Raw genomic sequence first — 24,220 nt, 5'->3', positions numbered from 1 at the left:
ATACCAATAATTGAAACAAATGTGTCAACTATACAATACGAAAGCGTATCATTTCTAGGCACAATGACATGTTACAAATGTTAACCCGTCCTTGTGCCTAGAAATGACTTTTGTGTCGTATAGTCCACATCGTAACATTGTTGCTTCCATTCTCGTCTCCGGTGGATTTTCAGGCGCCAAACACTCCAAGTTAGAGACATTAATCATACTGAAAATCCGTCCAAGAAGGGAATGAAATCAACTAAGAGTCTAAGACTTAGAGACTTCAAGCAAAATAAATGAGAAATTTGATAGATAAAGAGGTGTGTTGTGTGATAAGTGAATCTGTTACGATGAAGATTGTGTGTGATTTAGGAATGTTTAGGGTATCTATATATGTAAGTTGTGTTAAATTAAAAAAATTTCAATCACGTAAATTGGCGGTTCTGCAGAAAATATGGTTCTGCAAACAATAGTCGATTTTGGCAAAAAATATGATAAAATGGTGTTCCTGCAAACATAAAATAATAGTGTAAGATGGTATACTCTCAAATATTTTTTTATAGAAATTTTATACTATGTTTTATACTATAACTTTAGATGATATAATTATAAATATATATAGTACAATTTATTAAAATAAAACTAAAATTTCATGTGGAACACTACATTTTGTTTATTTAAAATTCAACTATATATGTATGTAAAATTATAAAAATAAATAATTTAATTATATGATTACGTTTATATATTTCTTAAAGATTAATAAATGAAGAAATAAATTTCTTATACTCCATTAAGCACCAAATTAAACATAAAATATTGTTATAAAATAATGTTATTAATTAAGAGAAGAAACAAGTGAAATAAAAAGAGAGTGAGAGAGAAATAAAAGAAGAGAGATTAAAATAAATAGAAATTGTTAAAATCTCCCTTGAGTCTGAAAATGTGAAAGTGAGACAGAAATAACAGAATGTGAAAAGCACTTCAATTCTTTAAAAACCTTAATTCCAAATTCCCAATACATCAGATGTAATTTATTTTTCACGTGAAGCATCACAAATATGCATCCTATAGTTACATGGTGTTTTACTTTTAGTTTTGGCATAAAACGAGGGTCCCTTTGATCTCAAAATTCAATGTTTCTTGAACGTTCTAGAGTTTGGCAACTAGCCCTTTGTAATACTTTTAAAAAACAATCAAATAGAGAAGAGTAGCCATAAACCAAACTGAAAACGAGGTGACAACCTTGTTTTTGAGGATAAAAAGATTTTGGATTCGAGTCTACCACGACGCGTCGATCCTTATATTTGGACCGATCGAGGGAGTAAATTGATGTATCCATCGTCATAAATAATCTGGCCCCTCATGCTCGTTGTCTACTTAGATGACTTTTGTGGTTGACACAATTAAGCAAAATGTCTTCCATTGAACAAAAATCGACATTTCCTTTTCACCATAATAATCGAAGAGTTAGTACTAATGAAACACATAATTTTGACATGTCTTTTTAGATTAACAGAATCTTTGTAACTTTCATCGAATTTCAATGAGACGATTTAGACATCTTAGTCTTTGAAATTAAATGGTGGTTTTGTCCTAAAATTAGGAGACGCGTAGGTGGAAACCGCAGGTTATATTGGTTCTTGTCTCGACGGTTTAGATCTCGGTTCAAGTTCAAGTTCAAAATCAAAATCAGACAATCAATGTTTTTTTTTTTCGATTTTGAACCAAATAATTGGTTAATCGTTAATTCACGGTTCAAAAATTTGGAATTGAAACCGACAGCCTAGTTCACGGTTATAGCTATGGTTCAACCCGAAACTGTGGTTAACGGATTGCAATCGGCTATAAATGATTTAGGTTTTGAGCTGAACTGTCAATTCTTGGTAAATGTTAACCATGCATGCATCTATTTTCTATGATTGAGTGTACGATGGTGAAGTGGTGTGTCAAATTTTAGATTGATGGAAAAATGTTCTTTTTGAGTCTTGAGATTCATTGCTGCTGCAATCATTTTATCATTGCAATGACTTTATTACTGTTTATTACTTCCTTCGTCTCATATTAAATATCTTACTCGGCTTCGGTATGAATTTTAAGATATGAAAAAAAATAATTTGTCATATGTCATTTAGAAATAACATGGGATATTAAAAATTCAAAAAATCTACAGTGCAATATTATAATAATGAATCAATTTCATTATATGCATTGCACCATCTATGTCATTATTTCATAAGAGTATCATGCTCATGGAAATGGTCCAGACCCACTTTTAATTATTTTTTATTTCCTGCTCTTCCCCAAGAGCACAACACCCACATCCATGCTTTTCCTCTAGTACATGCTCCAGAGTCCCACCATTCTATTATTCAATTTAAATAAAAACATTTCCACAATATTAGAATGCATTAAAAATACCCGGAATACTATTACAAATTACTAAAAAATTAAAAATTACATAATTCAAATCCTAAAAATTAAAAATTACATAATTCAAATCCTAAAAATTAAAAATTACATAATTAAATTCATAGAATTAAAAAAAACCACTACTCGTGGCCGAATTTCACCCAAATGTGTTTGATTAGGTCTTCTTGTAGCTCAATGTGGGCTTTGGTATTGCGCATTGTGTGTCTTGTTTCGATCCTCTCTCGCACCGTCGTATGCACACCTCGGCGTGGGGAGACCTTGCGGTTGAGCTTCCGGCTTCATCCTCGTCACAAAAGTTAGCCGCCCTCGGTCCTTCGTCAGCTATAATCATGTTGTGCAAGATAATACACGTGTACATGATGTCGGCAATATTCTTAGAGTACCACAAGCGAGACGGGGGCTTCACAATCGGCCTTGAAGGACCCCAAAAGCTCTTTCGACGTCTTTCCAAGCAGACTCTTGACGCTGCGAATAAAGAATCCGTCTCGGGTCTTGCGGATTGCTGAGCGTCTTCACGAAAGTCGACCACCTTGGGTAGATACCATCGACGAGATAGTAACCTATGTGGTATGGATTTCCGTTGACGGTGAAGTTGACCACCGGGGCTACACCATTCAAAACATTATTGAAGAGTGGTGAAGAATAGAGCACGTTCAAGTCGTTGTTGGACTTGGATCTGACAACACCGAAATATGCATGCCAAATCCATAGGTGGTAGTCGGCGACCGCTTCGAGCATAAGCGTTGGCCCGCCTCCTTTGTGGCCGCTTAAGTGTTGCCCCCTCCAAGCATTCGAACAATTCTTCCACTTTCAATGCATACGGTCAATGCTGCCAAGCATACTGGGAAAATCATGGACTGTTTTGTGAAGATGAAACAACCGTTGACAATCTTCGGTGGTGGGTGCCTTGAATGTCGTCGCAAAAACTTTTGAGGCATAAGATTCCAGTTGACTCACCCACATGCAAATAATCATCGAAGAGGTCTGCCGTTTGCCTAGTAGCAAGTTGTCGGAGGGCACAAGTACACTTCTGCAACGCCGAGAGACTTTGCCGACCGGTTGCGTCTCTACGTGATTGAAAGTATTCAGCACGGACGGACAATGTGTTAACAATACGCATAAACAACTGTTTTGACATGTGAAAACGGCACCGGAAGTAATCTTCCGGAAAAAGCGGCGTGTCGGAAAAATAGTCGGCAACGAGCCTTTCATGGGCTCTCTCCCGGTCACGAGGAATGTAGCGGCGTTTTGATCTAGTTGGTTGAGGAGGGGCGGGGGTGGCGGCGGCGACATAGGCTTCTTAGGCGGCACGATATTGTTCATAGTATTCTTAGTCTTCGTGCTCTGCTTCCGCAATGATATCGTTGAGATCCATTTTTGAATTTAGAGAGGGTTTGAGTGAGAGAGGAAGATGTAGATGAGTTGTACGAAAAAATGAATGATGAATGTGTGTATTTATAGATGATTTTGGGATTAAAATTTTTTAAAAAAAATTCAAAAAAACCGTAATAAACAGCTATATTTTTTGGAAATCCGATTTTTTTTTAATTTTTTGGTATTATTATCAATTTTTGTTTTAAAAAAGGAAATTACAACGGCATTGCCGTTGGCCAATCACACGCTTCCGCGTCACCCTGCTCAGCAGCACGGACGTGCTTGATATATCGAGCAGCACCGTGCTGTCGGCGCGAGCACAGCGGCGGACACGGGTGTGTCGCGTCGTCGGCACGGATGTCGTCCGCCCCATCGAGCAGCGATGGGGATGCTCTAGCTACCAAATAAATTGATTTACTAATTTATTGTTTTGAAGCAATAAATCTTAAAAGTATACTCCTATAGTCCCATATGACATGATCTATGCGATTAATCACCCTAAGAAGGATTATATTTTAGATTTCATTTTGAATCACTAGAATTCCAATCACTCAAATTTCACTAGAATTCTACTTTTATATACCAAAAAGTTATTGGATGAAAATGATCAAAAATCTATATTACTATCAATTTAATTCAATCAAAGTCCAAAGTATTAGTCTCTTTCGTTATAAAATTAAAAATAATACTAGTACTTTTTTTTTTATCAAAAAATTAAAAATTGAGAATCAAATAGTAGTATATCGGAAATGCATTATAAATGTGAATATGAAAAGTGGACATATTTTGAGACTATTTTAACTTATTTTTAATGTTTTTATTGTGTTTGATAAAATAATCACCAACGCGCAAAAATATCAGAACTAAAATTCGTTTATTCGAAAAGCTTCATCTTCCAAAACCCTAAACACAGAAATTCCCAAATTGAAAGTGCATATCTCTGTTTGTGTGTATATATATATCTATATATTCAGTGATCGACTTTGTAGATTTCGATTCTCGGTTAAATTTCGTTAATTTGCAGAGTTTTAAGCATCTTCAGCAATGGTGGCGGAAATCGAAGGCGATGGGCTGAAGAAGCTAGAGTATTTGTCGTTAGTTTCCAAAGTGTGTACGGAGCTGGAAACGCATTTAGGTTTTGGGGATAAAGTGTTGGCGGAGTTCATCACGGAGATGGGCAGGAATTGCGAGACGGTGGACGAATTCGATGTCAAATTGAAGGAGAATGGGGCGGAAATGCCCGATTATTTTGTCCGCACGCTTCTCACCATTATCCACGCGATTCTTCCGCCGAAGCAGAAATCGAAATCGGATAAGGGATCGAAGGAGGGGGGCGATGAGCCGTTTACAGCTTTGAAGATCAAAGATGGGAGGGAGAGGGTGAAGGAGCTGGAGAAGGAGATTGAAGAGGAGGCTAAAGGGCGGAGGAGATTGGAGGGGAATGATGAGGAAGATAGGTATAGGAATCGGGAGAGAGATGGTGATAGGAGAGAGAGGAGACATGACCGAGATCGAGATAGAGATAGGGAAAGGGGTCGACATGGGGATAGAGAGGATCGAGGTAGGCATGGGGATAGGGAGGAGAGAGGTAGGCATAAGGGTAGGGAGGAGAGGGTTGTTGATGGAGATAGGGATGGTTATGGCGACGAGAGAGGCAGGCAAAGGAACGGTGGCCGGGATAGGAATCGAGGAGGAGAACGGAATTGGAGGAATGAATATGATGAAGAGAGGGATGATGAGAACAGAGAAGTGAGGAAGGGGAGGGATAGCCATTCGGATGAGCCGGAATTGTACAAGGTTTACAAAGGAAGGGTTTCGAGGGTGATGGATAAGGGGTGTTTTGTTCAGTTTCATGATTTTAAAGGGAAGGAGGGTCTGGTACATGTGTCTCAGTTGGCAACACGTAGGATTTCTAATGCCAAGGATGTAGTGAAGCGAGACCAAGAGGTCTACGTGAAGGTTATCTCCGTTAGTGGGAGTAATCTGAGTTTGTCAATGAGGGATGTTGATCAGAACAGTGGAAAGGATTTGTTGCCCTTGAAGAGGAGTGAGGCAGATGATGGAATGACGGCCAACCCTTCGGGTAGGAATGATGGTGGAGGGATGGGGAGTAGGATTGGTCTGTCCGGTATCAGGATAACCGAGGAAGTTGATGCTGTGCCATCGCGGAGACCACTGAAGAAGATGAGTTCACCCGAGCGATGGGAGGCTAAGCAGCTAGTGGCTTCTGGTGTTATGAGCGTAAAGGATTATCCTATGTTTGATGATGAGGGAGATGGGATGATGTATCAGGAAGAAGGTGGAGATGAGGAGCTTGAGGTTGAGTTGAATGATGATGAACCTGCTTTCTTGCAGGGTCAGAGTCGGTATTCCATTGACATGTCCCCTGTGAAGATATTCAAGAATCCCGAGGGGTCTTTGAGCCGTGCAGCAGCGCTCCAATCTGCTTTGATAAAGGAGAGGAGAGAAGTTAGGGAGCAACAACAACGAACTATGCTTGATTCCATTCCAAAGGATCTCAATCGTCCTTGGGAAGACCCAATGCCGGAAACTGGTGAGAGGCATCTTGCTCAGGAACTGAGAGGTGTTGGTTTGTCTGCATATGACATGCCTGAGTGGAAGAAGGATGCATATGGAAAAGCTCTAACTTTTGGGCAAAGATCAAAGCTTTCCATTCAGGAACAGAGACAGAGTTTACCCATCTATAAATTAAAGAAGGAGCTGGTTCAGGCTGTTCATGAAAATCAGCTCCTGGTTGTTATTGGTGAAACGGGGTCAGGAAAGACGACACAGGTCACACAATATCTCGCTGAAGCAGGTTACACTACCAAGGGAAAAATTGGATGCACTCAGCCTCGAAGAGTGGCTGCAATGTCTGTGGCAAAGAGGGTTGCTGAGGAATTTGGTTGTCGTCTGGGTGAAGAGGTCGGGTATGCAATCCGTTTTGAGGATTGCACCAGTCCAGAGACTGTAATCAAGTACATGACTGATGGTATGCTTCTGAGAGAGATTCTGATTGACGAAGACTTATCTCAGTACTCAGTGATAATGCTTGATGAAGCTCACGAGAGGACCATTCACACAGATGTCCTTTTTGGATTACTGAAGCAGCTTGTAAAACGAAGGCCCGACCTTCGTCTGATTGTCACGTCTGCAACTTTGGACGCGGAGAAGTTCTCTGGATATTTCTTCAACTGTAACATTTTCACCATTCCAGGTAGAACTTTTCCAGTAGAAATACTGTACACCAAACAGCCGGAAAGTGATTATCTGGATGCATCATTGATCACTGTGTTACAGATTCATTTGACTGAACCTGAAGGTGATATACTTCTGTTCTTGACTGGTCAAGAAGAGATTGATTATGCTTGTCAATGTCTCTATGAGAGAATGAAGGGTCTAGGTAAAAATGTTCCGGAGCTGATTATTTTACCTGTATATAGTGCTCTGCCTAGTGAAATGCAGTCCAGGATTTTTGATCCTGCACCTCCAGGAAAGAGGAAAGTCGTTGTTGCGACCAATATAGCCGAAGCTTCTTTGACTATTGACGGAATATTTTATGTTATTGATCCCGGGTTTGCTAAGCAAAACGTATACAATCCTAAACAAGGGCTTGACTCTTTGGTGATAACTCCAATCTCACAAGCGTCTGCGAAACAAAGAGCTGGGCGTGCTGGGCGTACAGGACCAGGAAAGTGCTATCGCCTCTATACAGAGAGTGCATTCCACAATGAGATGTCTCCCACCACAGTTCCAGAGATACAAAGGATTAATCTTGGAATGACTACTCTTAACTTGAAAGCTATGGGTATAAATGATCTGTTGTCTTTTGATTTCATGGACCCCCCTACACCTCAGGCTCTCATTTCTGCCATGGAGCAGCTATACAGTTTAGGAGCTCTAGATGAAGAGGGTCTTCTAACTAAGTTGGGTAGAAAAATGGCTGAATTTCCGTTGGATCCTCCACTGTCCAAAATGCTTCTTGCCAGTGTGGATCTTGGTTGCAGTGATGAGATTCTTACCATTATTGCAATGATTCAAACTGGAAATATATTCTACCGGCCACGAGAAAAACAGGCTCAAGCGGATCAGAAAAGAGCTAAGTTTTTCCAGCCAGAAGGAGACCATTTGACTCTACTTGCTGTTTATGAGGCATGGAAAGCCAAAAATTTCTCAGGTCCATGGTGCTTTGAGAATTTTGTTCAGTCACGATCACTGAGGAGGGCACAGGATGTGAGGAAGCAGCTTCTCTCCATCATGGACAAGTATGTATCTCTATTCTTCGTCTTTCTTCAATTGCCTTTATGCAGTTTTGTTGTTAGTTATTGGTTGGTTTAAGTTTAATACAAGTCTGGTCTTGAAATTATGCTAAACTTTTGTACTTACTTTGGTTCTTTCTTTGTTTCCCATAGTTCTTAGAATTTAATGATCTAAATGATTATTCATCTCTTTTTTGAATTGTCCTAAGTTGTTTAACTAGGCTCTTAAAAATTGTACTCCCTCCATCCCATTCAAGATGTTAACCTTTCCTTAGTAAATTGTCTCAACTAAAATTATCTCTCTTCTTTATAACACCGAGTACCTTTACTATCTCTACTTTAGTATTGTAAGTAACTCCACCTAAAATCCTATGTCATTCAAGAAAGTGGCTATTTTGAATGGGACGAGAGAGCAATAGACTTATTTGGAAAGTTTTTGCTGGGGAAACGTGACTGACTAAAGTTATCTTGAATGCTAAACTTTTGTATCTGCGTGGTTTCCCGTAGTTCTTTGAATTTCATGATCTATATGACTGTTCATCTCTTTATGAAATGTACTAATGTTCCATTCAACATGTCTATCTTTCCGCTTTCCTTATTTAGAATAAAATTTGTCTTTTCTCCTTATTAAAATACCCAACTACCTCTACTATCTCTACTTTAATACACTAAACAATTCCACCTAAAATCGTGTGTCATTCAAGAACATGGCAATCTTGAATGAGATGTAGAGAGTAATATACTTCTTTGGAAAGTCTTTGCTGGGGAAACGTGACTAAAGGTTTCATTGATCACTGTGTCTCTGGACCAATATTTCTATCTTTTTAGTCTCTGAACTAAGATTTCTATCTATTCTCTCTTTGAAAACTCTGAGAATAAGCTGAGACTAGCTGTAAGATTTACATGTTTTTTTTTTGTGTTTTTCTTATGTGCATATGAGCTGTTACTCTGATTGTCTCAGTGTAAGTGTAACTGATAATAAGTCTCTTGCATGTAAAAATGCACTTCTGCAAATTTCTAATTTCTAACTTTTGGTGTATTAACAGGTACAAACTGGATGTTGTGAGTGCTGGTAAGAATTTTGCGAAGATACGGAAGGCTATAGGTGCTGGTTTCTTTTTCCATGCTGCTAGGAAGGATCCACAAGAAGGCTACAGAACGCTTGTTGAGAACCAACCGGTGTATATACATCCAAGCAGTGCTTTGTTCCAGAGACAACCCGACTGGGTTATTTACCACGAATTGGTGATGACCACCAAGGAGTATATGCGCGAGGTGACTGTCATAGATCCAAAGTGGCTGGTTGAACTTGCTCCAAGGTTCTTCAAGGTGTCAGATCCTACGAAAATGAGCAAGCGCAAGAGACAAGAGCGTATTGAGCCACTCTACGACAGATATCACGAACCAAACTCTTGGCGTTTAAGCAAAAGGCGTGCTTAGTCGTCTTGTTTTGGTACTTTTACTGGTTACATTTTCATAGACTTGACACTCTTCTTTTATGTTTAAAACAAGGAATGTTAAGTGTCTCCTACTGTTTATGAGATTGTATGCCTGAAGTGCTGCTGATGGTCACACATAATGTTGATTACATTACTGAATTATTTCTTTCCTTAATCTACACATTCTAATGGCTTATCATCTTTAACCCTTTTCTTTATTCGTTTATACATGTATTTTACTCCATCGGTCTCCTAAAAAAGTAGACTCTTTGGGGACGACGACGTGAATTTCAATATGAAATTGGTAAAGTAGCGAAGAGAGCGAAAAATGAGAATCATTAATAGTATGTGTGATGAAAAAGTTAAGAAAAATAGAATTGGACTAATTGTAGTGGATGTATCAAAATGACAAAAATTTGTTCCTTTGGGCACATCCGATAAAATTGCAATGATAGTATGGCGCCTGCGCAAGAATGACACGCATTAAGTTGTGAGGGGTGCAGTATGAATGGATTAGGAAATGTGGAGTAGGAGATCCACTCCGAACTCACTAAACACAACTTTCTTAAATCCCGGAGTGGATCTCCTACTCCATATTTCCTAAAGAATAAAGTAAGAGAAAGAAGAGAGAGTAAAGTAAAATAAAGAATAAAGTAAGTGTGATTAGATGTTTTGTTTTTAGCTAAAAAGAGAAACGACTCAAGTAACTTGAAACAATCCAAAAAAGAATACGACTCAAATAACTTGGGACAACGAGAATATTTGTTTTTTTGAAAGGAGCTCAATTTATATTCTCAAATAAAAGGTCACATGGACAAAATCTTGTCTCAAATTGAACATAGGCCATAAATTACTTTTGATAAGATAAACCAATATAAATGGCATGGCCTCTTCAGCCATCTCTTTTTATCAATTCATTTCCCACTATTTCCTTTTCCAAATCCTACTTTTAAATCAACATATATTTTGCTATAATAAATACAGCGATGACTTCGAATTTGATGCTCACACACACATCAATTCCAAACAAGAATCCTCTGCGAGTCACATTTTCTTCATCCCTCAACCCCCGAATCAAGTTCAGAACCAACCTCGTCGTAGCTGAAAGCCCAGGTCTCAAAATCTAATCTTTGAATGAATGAATTCAATTTTTAGCAAAACGAGTGAAAGATATACAGACAGAGTTTTTTCATTTTGCAGCATATGTTCATATAAATGCATATCTCTATTTGAATTTGTTTAATTTACATCAGCATCAGTATTTAGTTGTGCTGCTGTTGCAGACTGAGGAAATGAAGTATTGTAAGGTTTGATTGGTTTGTGTAGAACAGAACTGGTTGAGAAATGAGAAATGGTTGCTCAAATTGTGAAGAACAGACCAATATTTACAGCTTCAACATTGGAAAAAATGATTCTTTTTTTTATTCTTTTTTTATTTTTCTGGTAAAAGATTCTGAATTATGGATTAGTCACTTATCCCCCTAAGTAGGTGAGGGTGTGTGAGTCTGGTTTTAGAGTGTATTCATCTGTCCCTCAAGCTACATTGGCTTCAAATCATAATGCACTTTCCACGATTCCCCTTAATGTCTTCAATTTGGGCAGTTTGGATTTCGACACGAACATGTACCAAGCCTTCTCCACTTCAAGTGCGATTGCTTCACTTCGTTGGTGGCACAGTATAGTCGTTTGATACTGATTAAAAGCACCTCGATTGGCATTAAACCGTGGAGGTTTTTGTGCTTCGATAAAGTTAATCAGCGTTATCTTAAGCAGAATCTATATGGCTTTAAAGAAGTCAAGAACTTGTACAAAATTTGAATAGTTGTCTTAACTTGCCTAAGTGTCCAATTTTATGAAGTGTTTTCGTGCCTTTACTAGTGGTTTGATACTGTGTTATGATCATTACTAAAGAAACCTTTTGACTTAAGTCTCTGCTGATTTTCGTGCATATGAATTACGATGTTTCAGTAGGTATGCAGCAGAGAATAATACCGAACAAGCAAGGTCAAAAACTTGTTGGTGTGTTTCATGACACTGGATCAGAGAAACTTGCGGTTTTATGCCATGGTTTTCGATCCAAAAAGGTTTGTAAGCTCGTTTGGTTCCTAAACTCGTTGGTATGCCATGATGAAGAGTGTTCTGGTTCTACTTGTACTAACCTGAAACGGAGCTGACTTTGCTTTTGTCGGTTCATTTAAAATCTTTTTATCTGCAGGAGAGCAACATGATGGTAAACCTTGCCGCTGCTTTGGAAAAAGAAGGAATTAGTGCATTTCGCTTCGACTTTTCTGGAAACGGGTGAGCTCAAATGCATTAGATATCCACATTTCTGCCTTGTGATACATAAAGACTTCAATTTTTGTTGCGAAACAAAACATTTCTTAGATGCATAGACTGTTATAAGTATGGCTATGATTGCTAGGTTGTTTATTTTGGATATCTTGGTTTCATGTTCTTAGTGGATATGCAGGGAAAGTGAAGGCCCCTTCGAGTATGGTAACTACGCAGGTGAGACAGAAGACTTGAGGTCTGTTGTTGAGTACTTCACTGGAGTAGAACGCGTGCCGGCTGTTGTTCTAGGGCATAGTAAAGGTATGCAACTACTAACTATATACGAGAATCGAGATGTACTAGTAATTAGTAAATGAGATTAAGATAAGGCTGAGAAGGCGAATTGTGGAATGAGTTTGCAATACTCGAGAGTCGAGCCTGAATTACAATACTGATGCACTTTAGTGTCTCTCAGTACCTAGTGAGTCACCCTCGTATCTTTACCAGCAGATTGCACGTAACTTTTATAGTTGTCAGGAAATTGTAGGAATCGTTTCTACTTATGCGTGACATTACCATTTCTAATTAGACAATCTGATGAAATCTTGATTGTGGGCCCCCTCAACACGTTTCCTGATCTTGCTTCCACTTGAAAAACGATTTGTTTGCTAACTTTTCCTATTTCTGCGTATTGCAGGTGGCAGCGTTGTCCTCCTTTATGCATCCAAGTATCATGATATAGGTGCCGTTGTTAATGTCTGTGGCCGTTATGATCTCAAAAGTGGTCTCGAAAGACGCCTTGGTGCAAATTTCATGGAAACGCTGAAGAAGGATGGCTACATTGATGTCAAAACTAAAACAGGTTTCCTCCGCATTTTCCTTTTCGTTGCTTTCACCAAGAGATGTATGCACTCGAAATAGTTGAATGCCTCAATACCGTGCTAAATGAAGTGTTTCGTATAGGGGCTGTAAGTTACCGAGTCACGGAGAAGAGTTTACTCGAGCGAGTGAATACCAACATGCACGAGGCATGCCTTAAAATCGACAAGGGTTGCAGGTAAGTATGATGTTCATTTTCTTTGAGTTTACATTATGCAGAAAAGTAATGGTAAGTTTTCAAAACGTGCATACAGAGTGTTGACAGTTCACGGATCAGCAGATGAAACTATCCCAGTAAACGACGCGCTAGAGTTTGCAAAGATTATACCAAACCACGAGCTGCAGATAATCGAAGGAGCTGATCATAAGTTCAGTTCACATCAAGACGAATTGACTTCGGTAGTTGTGCGTTTCGTAAAGGAATCCTTGCAGTAGAGTGAACATCTCTGCAAAATGCTTATTGTTGTTAGATCAAACATCAAAATTCGATTTTTGGACCAACTCAAGGTAATAAGAATAAGCTGTCAATCTGTTTGAATTATTTGTTTGATAATGTACGGTGTTCGTAATGATTATGAGGAGGTTTTGCATCACTGATGAAATAAAATACGAGATCTATCTTTTTCAAAAAAAAAAAAAATACCTTGATATAATGCATCTATAAAACTATCTAATTATTAACAGGCATCATTGCATAGGCCGATCGTCTGTTTTCCAAAACAAAAAAAATCACGTTTTGGTGATGCAGACGGGTCATGAGAGGATTTGGTGTTGCAGTATCCTTTTTTTCTTCAGAGGCAGCATCGGATTATCCCCACCGAGCAATGGAGTCCTCTGAGCACAACTTGCAAGAATAGCACGTTTCGCAGCATTTTCTTGTTTTCGCATCTTAGCAATCGCCTCCAACTCATGGTCAGAAATCTTTGGGGCTGCAGCAGGAGTCCTCTGAGCATAACTTGCAAGAATAGCACGTTTCGCAGCATTTTCTTGTTTTCGCATCTTAGCAATCGCCTCCAACTCATAGTCAGAAATCTTTGGGGCTGGGAGATTTAACTTGCGCCTTTTTCGAACTGCTTCAGGATCATTAAGTTTATTTGCAGACGGAGCATCCCACCTCTCTGCTATTTTAGTTGTTGCGATATCCTGCTCTCTCAATCGAGCTTCTCTGTCAACTCTTCTTTCACCTTCCAGCTCCTCGATTGTTGTAGGAAACTTGACTGATTCAGCAGGCCGACGATCTTCAGCAGCAATATCATAAAAGCCAGGTGGTGGTCTCTTCTGAAAGGGAATTTCAGCAGTGTAATCAATTCCTCCTGATCTCTTTCTCTTGTTATGGCTAATTCCAGCAGCTTTAAGCTCTCTTGTTTTCTGCAACGAAGCAAGCCTCCGAGCCTCTTCAAGCTGTTTCTCTCTGGCCTTCCTTTTTGCCTTCTTACCCTTAGTGTTGGCTAACCGAGCCCGAGCCTCAGAAAGCATCTGCTTTTCGTCTTCATCCATATCCACCGGATCAGGACGAGCAGGCTTCCATTCCGGATTGGGGCCAATCTCTCCAGGGCGCAATCTTCTCGGGTCATCACCAGGTTCATAGTCGCCATCCTTGGCACAGGCTGCATCCAAAAGCTTTTCGTATCTCTCCAAGCACTGCGAAGGAGTATGCCCAACAATGGGGGCAATTGTCCTCCACTGGGCGGGCATGAGTTTCGCTGAATCTGCAATATCGCGGAAGGAAGTGGATCAGTTCCGGCCAGTTCACAAACAATAACAGTTAACAACTACTATAAGAGAATCTCCAATGGTCGGCTAGCGTCCGGCTAGCCGATTCGTCGCGCTGGCCGATCGGCTAGCCGAACCATTGGAGTCGGCCAGCGCAAAATCGGCCAAAATTTCAGCGTGCGCTGGCCGCCATTGTGGCGTGCCGATCGGCCAGCGATCGGCCAACGCTGATTTTCGATTTTTTTTTTTAAAAACCTATATAAACGCGATTTTCTCTCTCTCTAAATTTCTGTACAAGAGCAACATCTAACGATGGACAACAACAACTAGGCCCAATACAAAATTAAGAACTAATACAGATTCAAGACATACTAACATTTTTTAATGTATTTTTTTAATAAATTAGTGAGGAGTAGAGTGGGGCGGTGGCTCGTGTGTGGAAGCCCGGATTTTTTTTTATTATGTAATTTTTTTGATTTTTAGTTAATGTACTTTTTTTATTTAAATAAAATTAACGAATTTTTTCCGTATATATGTCGTAAATTTAATTCCGTATTGTGATTTTAATTCCGTAAATGTAGTATTATTTGAATTATTTTTACTGCGGCTGGCCTAAATCTGATGTGGCAGGTGGATTTTTAGTGCTGCTGACGTGGCAGGGGGAGAAACTGCTGGCCGATTTCTGGCCGAAGTACCATTGGAGATACTCTAACATTGTCGCATAGTATAATCATCCCAAATCTACTCCAATTTCCAAATATTTCTATCTAATCTGATACAGATAACATAACACAACCAGCAGCAAAATAGAATTAGCAAGCAATCAATCAATCAAATCCAAAATAAAACTGTAAAAAACAGAGAATTTGGAACATACTTTTTTGATCGAGGGAGCGAGGTATTCATACCATCGGGCCTTGCACTCTTTGGCCGACTTCCTCGGCAACAGAGAAGAGATTCTGAACCATTGATTCATCCCATATTTCATAATGCCAGCCTTCAAAATTTCATCTTCTGTGTTCTTCCACATTCTCAACTTCTTTCTACTTCTTCGGGAATAGATAACCGAGGATCTTTTCCGGTGGCCGGAATTTTGATGAAGAAGAGGAGAGGATTTCGAGGTTTAGGGATTTAGAGGGAAATTTGAAAAGAGGGAAAGCGTGGGAATGAAAAGAGTCCGTTTGGGACAGTTATTTATAGGGATGTCAATGTAGCCCGCAACCCGTGGGCCGGCCCGAATAACCCGCTAAATTTACAGGGTTAGGGCTGAAAATTTCTAGCCCGGTAAAATTACAGCCCGATTAGCCCGCACCCGATTAACCCGCAACCCGTTAGGGCCAGACCCGAAACCCGATGGGCTGGCCCGAAAATCCGATAAAATTTCTATTCTATTTGTTTGACTCTAATTCGACACTTCATTGGTTATTTTTAATATAGATTACTTAAAAAAAGAAGTTTCAATTTTATATATTAAATATATGAATTATATATTAAATTTTTATTAACATAATAATAGATATATAAATTAGAAACTTCAAATTCACTAAAAAAATATATTTAAATTTCTAAAACATGCTTTAAAATTTCTTGATGTTTATGTTTTATTTTGCATAAATCTCAAATGTTAGTATTTGATCATGTTTATGTTTGGGTTTAAGCATATATCTCAAATTTATCATAATTAAATATTTTATAATTATAACTAATTTTCACCATTATTTATTGGATTGAATACATGTTACTCCATCCGTCCACGAAAATTTGTCTCACTTTTCCATTTCCGTCCGTCCCCAAAATTTGTCCCATTTCACTTTTACCATTTTTGGTAGTGGACCCCATATTCCACTAACTCATTTCTACTCACATTTTATTATAAAACTAATATATAAAAGTAGGACCCACAATCCACTAACTTTTTCAACTCACTTTCCATTACATTTCTTAAAACCCGTGCCCGGTCAAACCGGGACGAATTTTCGTGGACGGAGGGAGTAATTTTTATCGGTAGCAACCCGATTAGCACATTGGGCTAGCCCGAAACCCGAGCTTTTAGGGTTAGGGTTGAACTTTTATAACCCGAAAAAATCACAGCCCGATTAGCCCGCACCCGATTGACCCGCAACCCGAATAGGGTTGGCCTGAAACCCGTTGGGCTGGCCCGATTGACATCCCTACTTATTTATAATACACTCATTATTTTTAAATATGGAAAATTTCCAAAACTATGGAAACTTTCCATGTAGAAATTAACATACTACTATTTTAAAATATGGAAATTTTCATACCCGGGGCATGTTAGGGTGCCACCACCCCTTAAAATAACACCGTACCACCATTCATAGCCAATTATTTGTACACGTGGACGAATAATAAGCTGCCACGTGACCAAAAAAAAAAAATCTGGAATAAGACGGTTAGCAATTTGCTGGTCTTTATCCAACAATATTTCTTGTCCAGCAATATCCGACACACTATACAACAATCTATAGATTGCTGTGTAGTGTTTGTAATATTGCTGTGTAGCGTTTATAATATTACTGTATAAGCGGTGTCACGGTGTCATTTTAAGAGGGGTTGTCATTTTAACATAAACCAGCGTCTATATATACTTTCACATTTTAAAATATGAAAATTTTCATACTCAATTATTGAAAGCAACATCAAATTTCCTTCAAATTTGTGCTTCTCCTAATTGACGTATGTATGGAAAGAATTTTGTTTTATTCTAAAGATTCATCGTTTTTCCTAAATAAGTTACTTCATTCACAAAATGTAACAACACTATTAAATATTAATGTGTGAAACAGATTTTAATTACATACGACAATGCTCAGAATTTGAAATACAAGACTAAATTACACACTGCACCAAGATGTGGAGGGACTATCTTTGGGAGTTTAGGCAGTGGAGATGTTGCCGATCGAGTCAACTTTTCCTCACGAGCTCGTCTCGTTCGCCTCCTCTTGCCTCCACCAGACTCTATCGATCTCGTGTAAAAATCACTCCACAACGCAAAGGCAGTTGCTAGAACCATGATGCTAAATCTTCTCTCACGTCGCCACATTCTCCTCATCTGTCTTCAGACGCTCGATTCCAAGGCCTTCACTCCATTGCCATGCTCACTCTTCATATCATCCTGTCCATCAGAATCACGCGTTAAACAACACGGTGTTCGTGAGAAATCAGGCATTTGCTTCTGGTACTCCAAGAAAATAGCAAGAAGTCATACTAGTTCCTGCTTCATCTTCTCAATTCTTTCCTCGAGTTCTACAACGTGGTGTATCAGTGCCTGCATATCGTTCAATAGATTACGCGTGAATAAACTCTCTCTATATGCCGTTAAAAAACATAGTAGGTGTATTTTCTCAAGATATTACCTCACGCCGCTGAAGTTCAATGGAACGCGCAAACGCTTGCCTCTTCGTGAGGAGATTTTGGGGCCTAATGACAGGAGGCGGCCGGTAGTTCTTCCCACGATACACTAATATAACGCAGCCTTTAGGGGTTCTTTCAACAGAAACCAACACTCCACCACTCTCGGCCTCCAGTGAGATCGCAATGTGCCTGACTTGTGCATAGGTTTTCCGTTCAACCAAAATCTTTACCAGCTCGCGATACCTCCAGTGCAAGTGCATATTCTCAATAGTGCCACCAAATACTTCTCGCCTCCCTAGAACTAATTTAGGTTTCATGCTCGACCCAATCCTACGAAACAATTGCCTTTCCTCATCGGTTAAGGTCTCCAGATCAGTGGGGAGTTCTTCTGGTTCTTGATTTTTCAGCACTTTTTGCAAGGTTTTCTCTGCGTTTCTGATCTTCCCCTTTGCCTGCAGATATTTGTTCAGTAACTATTGCAAAAAAAAAAACGGAATTCAAATATAACGTATTACGTACAAGAGTTAGCTTCCTCTGAAGAGATTCGACCAAAGCAGCCTGTCTAGCAATAGCCGCATCTCTGAACATCTTCTCCTTTTCTGAGTCGTTAGGTTGGTTCCCCCACCGTGAAGTTGCTGCCACGGTTTCAGCCAGGGTCCCGGCAACTAATTGCTGCCTGGATGCTTTGGAGTTCGACTCAATCAGTGCAGCAGCTCTCTGCCGAGCCAGCTCCTCCTCATCCTGCTGGAAGCCTGTGCGCTTCTCCATTTCTACGAGTGCAGTTGAAACACGCGGTGGCAAAAAGTCGTTACCCCTGTATAAAACAATATACTCTTTGTTCCTCGATAGTAGCGTTCCTCCCGTCAATATCTGCAAAATTGATTCAAATTATTGACTAAACAAAAAAAGAAACATAAAAATGCTAATAAAACGTGAGGTATGCATCCCAACCTTGAGTTCTTCAGCCATCCTTTCGTTGTTGGTATTGAGAACACCACGTTTAATGACTATTTTCGCGATAGCACTCTTTTCCCACAACTTCACCATGGCTGCAGCAAGACCTTGTAGCTGTCGGCTCCTCCCTAAATCCACAAGCAAACAGAGCACCAATAAAAGGCAACAACAGCAACGATAGTTCGATTTAATATGCCACGATCATAGGTCTTATATACCTAGGGCAAAATGTGGAGGCATTGCCCTTGCTGCCCTACGCAAGAACGTCATTCCTTTATCACGCAACGTTCTCCTACTCCCATGAGGTAGAAGTCTGTATGGAGTCTTGTATCCAGGAACAACGGCCGGAAGCAAGTCTGCATCAACAGGAATTGGTTCCCGACCCGTCCAGTCCATGAACCTAGGACCGAGCTCATCCAAGAGAAGGTTCAACTCGCTTAAATCCATTTGCTCTTCTTCGGATAAACTCAGAAAATAATCTGAACTATACAATCCAGACGACTGGGCAGCTCTATTTACACGTTCAACGCTCTTATTAGAATCTTCTCCAGAAGATCCTAATTCTTCAGCATCTGCGTGCTGGCTATACGATTTTACACAATCAAACTTGTACGCGTGCCCTCTGTACAACACTACCGAACTCCCCGATCTCCATATCACCAAACCTCCAGTTCTACTCTGACACACAACACAATGCAGCTAAAATTATGCGAAGAAACATAGCATATCTATTCCAAACATGATCAAACTAACTAGCAAACATTTTTCTTATGCCAATAGCAACAAAGTCATATTATCATCAGCAAAACAATACGAAAGCAAGCAGCAAACCTCAAGAAACTCGTGCGTTCTCTTCATGTTCTTCGAAGGAGGCCCTTCGAACTTCAACTTGACGACCTCCTCGTCTTTCCACTTGTCGTGGATTTCATTCACTAACGCTTGCGTCACGCCAGCTGCCCCGACTTTGATCCTCTCCACCATCCTCAACGACACGTTCCTAAGCCTCTTCAGCTCGTGCTCGGGTATCGACCTCTCTGCTGAAACCGTTTTCCTATCCCTAAACCTGTCCTTCGTCACAGTTTCAACACTGTTCCTTCTCTTCCACGGCGATTTGCTTAAATCACCTCCACCAGCAGAGCTCTTAATATCATTTGCATTTCCACAAACAGTTGGCGGGTTCTCCATAACACTAGCACTTTCGCCTCTCCCAGCTTCCAAATTCTCAAATTTTGGAGGTAATCCAATTGGGGCTTCATCCAATTCGCGGAATTTCCTTTCACTATCATCATCTATCATCTCATCCTTCGCCAAATTAGCCCCTTTTCCAACATTTTCTGCAAAATTCCTCGAACCATCAGAGATAAAAACTTTCCGATTTCCACTTCCATGAGCCCAAGGAGCTGAATTCGACTTAATTTCTACTCGAGCACGAATCGGCTCGCTTGCGCGACTGCTCCTTTTAGGTTCTTTCACCGAAGAAACATCGGACGAAAATTCTTGAATTTCTTCTAAATTCGTATCGCCGATTTCTTGCTCTTGCCACGGGAAATTTTCCCGTAAAGAAGGCAACTTTTGGGACCATTTGTCGTGAACTTGCTCGAGAAAACTTGGCCTCGGTTTCCTCTTCTTGTTTTTCAGCAGATTGGGTTCTTTGTCGAATTGAACAGTCTGCTGACAGCAAGAAATTTTGAGTTTTTGAGCTCTACTTGAAGAGAGGGGATTTGCGCGATACAAAAGAAAGAAGAGAGACTGTGGGGGAGTGGTGTTTGAAGAAGGAGATAAGAAGAAATTGGATGGCAGTGATGAAATCGCCATGGCGATGAGGTTTTGAGGTTTTACAAGATTTAACGATATTAATTTCTCAAAATCTCAATCTGACCCTTCTACTTCCCCTTATTTCTCAATTAACCCTTTTCGGTTCACCCTTCAAATTTTTGGTTTTCCACGTAATAATAATCCCTTGGTCCCAGATTAAGAGTCACTTTTTGCATTAAAAGTCCGTCCCAGTTTAAGAGTCACTTTTAGAATTTTTCATATTTGATAATACAATTTTACCTCATTTTTCATCAAAATTACATAAAAATGTTATTATCTACATTAAAATAAATCAAAACAAAAATCAAAAGTCAAAAGGGATCCACCTTCAACCAACTCCACCATCTCACTCCATTTATTACACACTCTACCATCTCACTCCATTTATTACACACTCTACCATCTCACTTCATTTATTACACACTTCAACTCTTTTTTAAAACCCGAGCCATAACAATAAGTGACTTCAAATGTGGGACGAAGGGAGTACAAACGAAGCGAAATAATATTAAAATTGAATATTTAATATTATTATTAATATTTTATTTCAGAATAAGCATATTTAAATTTCTGGTGCCGTCACCATTCTAAGAGATTGCTTTAGCAACAACCAATTATTTCTATCTTTTCGGGAACATCTAAGCCATCATATATAAATCTCTCCGGCAAAAGATAGAGAGATGCATACAACTCCGAAAAGAAAAAAATTGATCAATTGAAAATCCTTTGGCCAGGAGACAGTATGTTTTTTGGATCAAACATGGCTTTCCTCTTCTCAACTATTTCCCATTTCGTCCCAAAATGGTCCATCCATTCTTTCTTGGACTTTATATTTGGAAGATATTGCTTCACCTTTAGCCCTTTGCTTTTGCAAAACTCCAAAATCTCATTGTTGAACTCATCCATGGATTTGTAGCCATCTTGCGGCGTTGTGTGCAGCGCCGCCAGAGTGTAGAATACTTCCTCGTCTGGCACCACTGCCGTCATTCTGTCATCCCATCTGCCCGCGAATTAATCATAAAACAATTGTGAGAATGTTGTCAAGTCGAAGTATTTTTTCACGGGAAACCCTAATTCAGACTCTATTAATGATCTTGCGAAAATTGACCAAAACAATCATAGTTATACCTCTCAATAAGGTAAAAAAAGTAGGTACACACACATATATAGGCTTACTTGTTTCTGTTGAACGGGTAGAAGATGAAGATGCCGGACGTATCATTGAGCTTGGGGAGCATGCCAGCTAAAACTCCGGCATTGAATTCGACTATCGTAGATTTGGGTATGAAGAGATTGAGCCATGGGTGAGATGGCAGTGGTGGTGTCCCATTGTCTATGTCCCCAGATTCATCAATGAACTCAACAAATGAAGCATCTGTTGTTGCGTTGTAACCACTCATATACTTCAACTCCTTCAATAATGTATCAAATTCCTAAGCAAGGTCAACTTTAAAATTAGTATACATATCTAACTTAATAATATAAAGTACTATTGTACTTTCATCGTCCACCGTAAAAGATATCTGATTTTGCTAGAAATATATGTTACAATAAAGTGTCTCATTTCACTTTTTATTTTTAGTAAAATGAGACACATATTACACTATTTTTTTCCACTCTGTTTTCTTACATATAATGGATGGATGGTGGGAGTACTGTACCTGATCAATGGTTGCAGCAGTGTTATTATCGTAATACTTGACGAGTTCAATGTAGTAAAGGACCCCTTGCTTCTTTAGCAAAGCAGCCACCTCGGCTTTGCGGGAAGGAGAGGACGATGTCCAGTCACTTGCCGCATTCTCATTTGTAACGATAAATCCTTCCACGTAGTTTGACGCGTTGTTTGAAATCAGATGTTCTTGGTCTCTTGTAAATGTTGTGAAATCGCTATAAAGCAACTTCGCCCATTTCACCTATTCATCACAAATTAGACAGAAACATTAAAAATAAGTATGTAGTACTATAAATAACGTCAATAATTATTTATAAGGTCATCAAATCAAACTAATGTACGAAACAAAATCTAATTTAATTACACAGATATTAGCTAGTCAAACAAGTAGTATATCACTAATTGACTTACTATTTATTTTCATTGTGAGAAACGTGATTAATTAAGTAAAGAAAGACTTACTCTTGTGGGAGCTTTGTCCAAGACAATTCTTGCTCGAGTAATAATACCAAACTGTCCAAGACCACCTAACACTCCAAAAAATAGTTCCGGATTTCTTGTCCTTGAGCATGTCATGAATTCTCCTTTCCCTAATCATATAAATGCAAATTTCGTCAATTATTATTCTGTCAAAGTCAATGAAATCAATCACCTAAATACCCACTTTATATTAATTAAACCCTATTATCATAAAATAGAAAATAAACACATTCACATTCCTATCTTCAAAAAAAAAAATCCGCAATTATAATTAGCTAGACATAACATTAAACAAATTAAAACTATTATATAAAATCACAACATCCAACTTTTCATCAGAAACCAAAACTAATACGCAGGATCAAATATAACTCAGACAAAAAAAATCCTTGGACAAAACTAGAATGCATATGTAAAATCCCAACTTTCTAAAATTTCTCCCAAAAATCGAAACTGACTCGACAGAACCAAACACAACGACGCCGTGTTGAACAAAATGACGCCGATTAATCCAAAACAACACCGTTTCATCGCCACATTTATCGATAATTGCAAAATTTAAAAAAGTCACGCACATTCGACCTCAAAAAAGCTACGAAATTGACCAGAACACAACATGTAAACCACAATACATAAGTAAAACCCCCCTCCCCCCAAAAAAAATTCACATAAACAACAAGCAATAAAACAATAAACAAAAAATAAAAGTAAGAGAGAGGAAAAGAAAAAGAGCGTGATAGGACTCAGACTCACCAGTGACAACATCAAGTTCAACAACATTGCTAATCTGCGGCCCATGCATAAAAGCCTGGCCGCTTATCCCCGCGTTCGAAAGCGTCCCTCCCACGCTCAAATACACGTAATCCGTCCACGACACGGGCGCCACTCCCACCGCGGTCGCCTCCTTCAACACATCCACCCACAGCTGCTCTCCCCCAACATCCGCATACATCCCCTCCAAATCAATCCTAATCCTCTCTTTCCCTTTCCCCTTCCCCAGCGAAGTCATGTCCACCACCACTCCGCCTCCCGCCATCGCCTGCCCCCTCACCGAGTGGCCCCGCCCCCTGGCCGCCACCGCGAAGGGCTCCCCCGACGCGTGGGAAGCCCTGATCAGCTCCACCACGTCCTTCTCCGTGGAAGGGTAGGCCACTCCGAGAGGGATGTCGTGGACGATGTTGCCGTAGTCGGTCGAGCCGAGAGAGAGGGAGGCGGCGTCGGATTTTATTATCTCCGGTTTGTACGCGGCGGCAGAGGTGATTATTGTGAATGAGATGGAAATTATGAGGAGAATTGAGAGTGTTGAAGGTTGCATTTTTTTTTTTTCTTTTTTCTATTGGTTTTTAATTGTATTTGTTGCCTTGTTGGGTTTGGTTTGTTTATATTTATAGAGGTGTGGAAATGAGGTGTTAGGGTAAGTTGTTTGACTTTATTTTTTTGTAAATTACTCTCCCCGTCCCGCTTTAGGAGTCCCGGTTGATTAATTTTGGGCGTCCCGCTTTAGGAGTCCCGGTTGAGATAAATTAATAAAAAATGCATACAAAGTGTTAAAAGTGGGTGCCAACATCCACTAC

General features: G+C 39.5%; 4 protein-coding genes and 1 pseudogene across 5 annotated transcripts; 2 read left to right on the top strand and 3 right to left on the bottom strand.

Annotated features, from left to right (window-relative positions):
• Positions 1 to 4,654: 4,654 nt before the first annotated feature.
• LOC125192300 (probable pre-mRNA-splicing factor ATP-dependent RNA helicase DEAH5) lies at positions 4,655 to 9,693 on the top strand. Its single transcript, XM_048089837.1, has 2 exons — positions 4,655 to 8,054; positions 9,095 to 9,693. The coding sequence occupies exons 1-2, from the start codon at positions 4,834 to 4,836 to the stop codon at positions 9,486 to 9,488; spliced, it is 3,615 nt and encodes a 1,204-aa protein (XP_047945794.1). The 5' UTR covers positions 4,655 to 4,833; the 3' UTR covers positions 9,489 to 9,693.
• Positions 9,694 to 10,391: 698 nt separating this feature from the next.
• Positions 10,392 to 13,178, top strand: LOC125192304 (putative uncharacterized protein YDL057W). 2 transcript variants are annotated; one of them, XM_048089842.1, is made up of 7 exons: positions 10,392 to 10,600; positions 11,459 to 11,571; positions 11,703 to 11,785; positions 11,958 to 12,079; positions 12,456 to 12,620; positions 12,722 to 12,815; positions 12,892 to 13,178. In XM_048089842.1, the coding sequence occupies exons 1-7, from the start codon at positions 10,474 to 10,476 to the stop codon at positions 13,070 to 13,072; spliced, it is 885 nt and encodes a 294-aa protein (XP_047945799.1). In that variant the 5' UTR covers positions 10,392 to 10,473; the 3' UTR covers positions 13,073 to 13,178. The 2 variants fall into 2 exon arrangements, with proteins under 2 accessions (XP_047945799.1, XP_047945798.1); XM_048089841.1 differs by having other exon boundaries at positions 10,393 to 10,600; positions 11,456 to 11,571.
• A 129-nt stretch (positions 13,179 to 13,307) lies between these two features.
• LOC125193440 lies at positions 13,308 to 15,380 on the bottom strand (annotated as a pseudogene).
• Positions 15,381 to 17,112: 1,732 nt separating this feature from the next.
• LOC125196189 (CRM-domain containing factor CFM3, chloroplastic/mitochondrial) lies at positions 17,113 to 20,497 on the bottom strand. The gene is made up of 7 exons (XM_048094599.1): positions 19,511 to 20,497; positions 18,898 to 19,357; positions 18,677 to 18,807; positions 18,245 to 18,595; positions 17,728 to 18,177; positions 17,580 to 17,639; positions 17,113 to 17,486 (listed from the first exon to the last, which is right to left on the bottom strand). The coding sequence occupies exons 1-7, from the start codon at positions 20,492 to 20,494 to the stop codon at positions 17,430 to 17,432; spliced, it is 2,493 nt and encodes an 830-aa protein (XP_047950556.1). The 5' UTR covers positions 20,495 to 20,497; the 3' UTR covers positions 17,113 to 17,429.
• A 598-nt stretch (positions 20,498 to 21,095) lies between these two features.
• Positions 21,096 to 23,972, bottom strand: LOC125191846 (cytokinin dehydrogenase 4-like). The gene is made up of 5 exons (XM_048089267.1): positions 23,400 to 23,972; positions 22,629 to 22,756; positions 22,156 to 22,407; positions 21,671 to 21,927; positions 21,096 to 21,494 (listed from the first exon to the last, which is right to left on the bottom strand). The coding sequence occupies exons 1-5, from the start codon at positions 23,959 to 23,961 to the stop codon at positions 21,206 to 21,208; spliced, it is 1,488 nt and encodes a 495-aa protein (XP_047945224.1). The 5' UTR covers positions 23,962 to 23,972; the 3' UTR covers positions 21,096 to 21,205.
• Positions 23,973 to 24,220: the final 248 nt, after the last annotated feature.

This window comes from Salvia hispanica, chromosome 6, assembly GCF_023119035.1.
Source record: "Salvia hispanica cultivar TCC Black 2014 chromosome 6, UniMelb_Shisp_WGS_1.0, whole genome shotgun sequence".
In the NCBI taxonomy this organism is placed as follows: domain Eukaryota; kingdom Viridiplantae; phylum Streptophyta; class Magnoliopsida; order Lamiales; family Lamiaceae; genus Salvia; species Salvia hispanica.
This window is presented reverse-complemented; position numbering and strand designations above follow the sequence as displayed.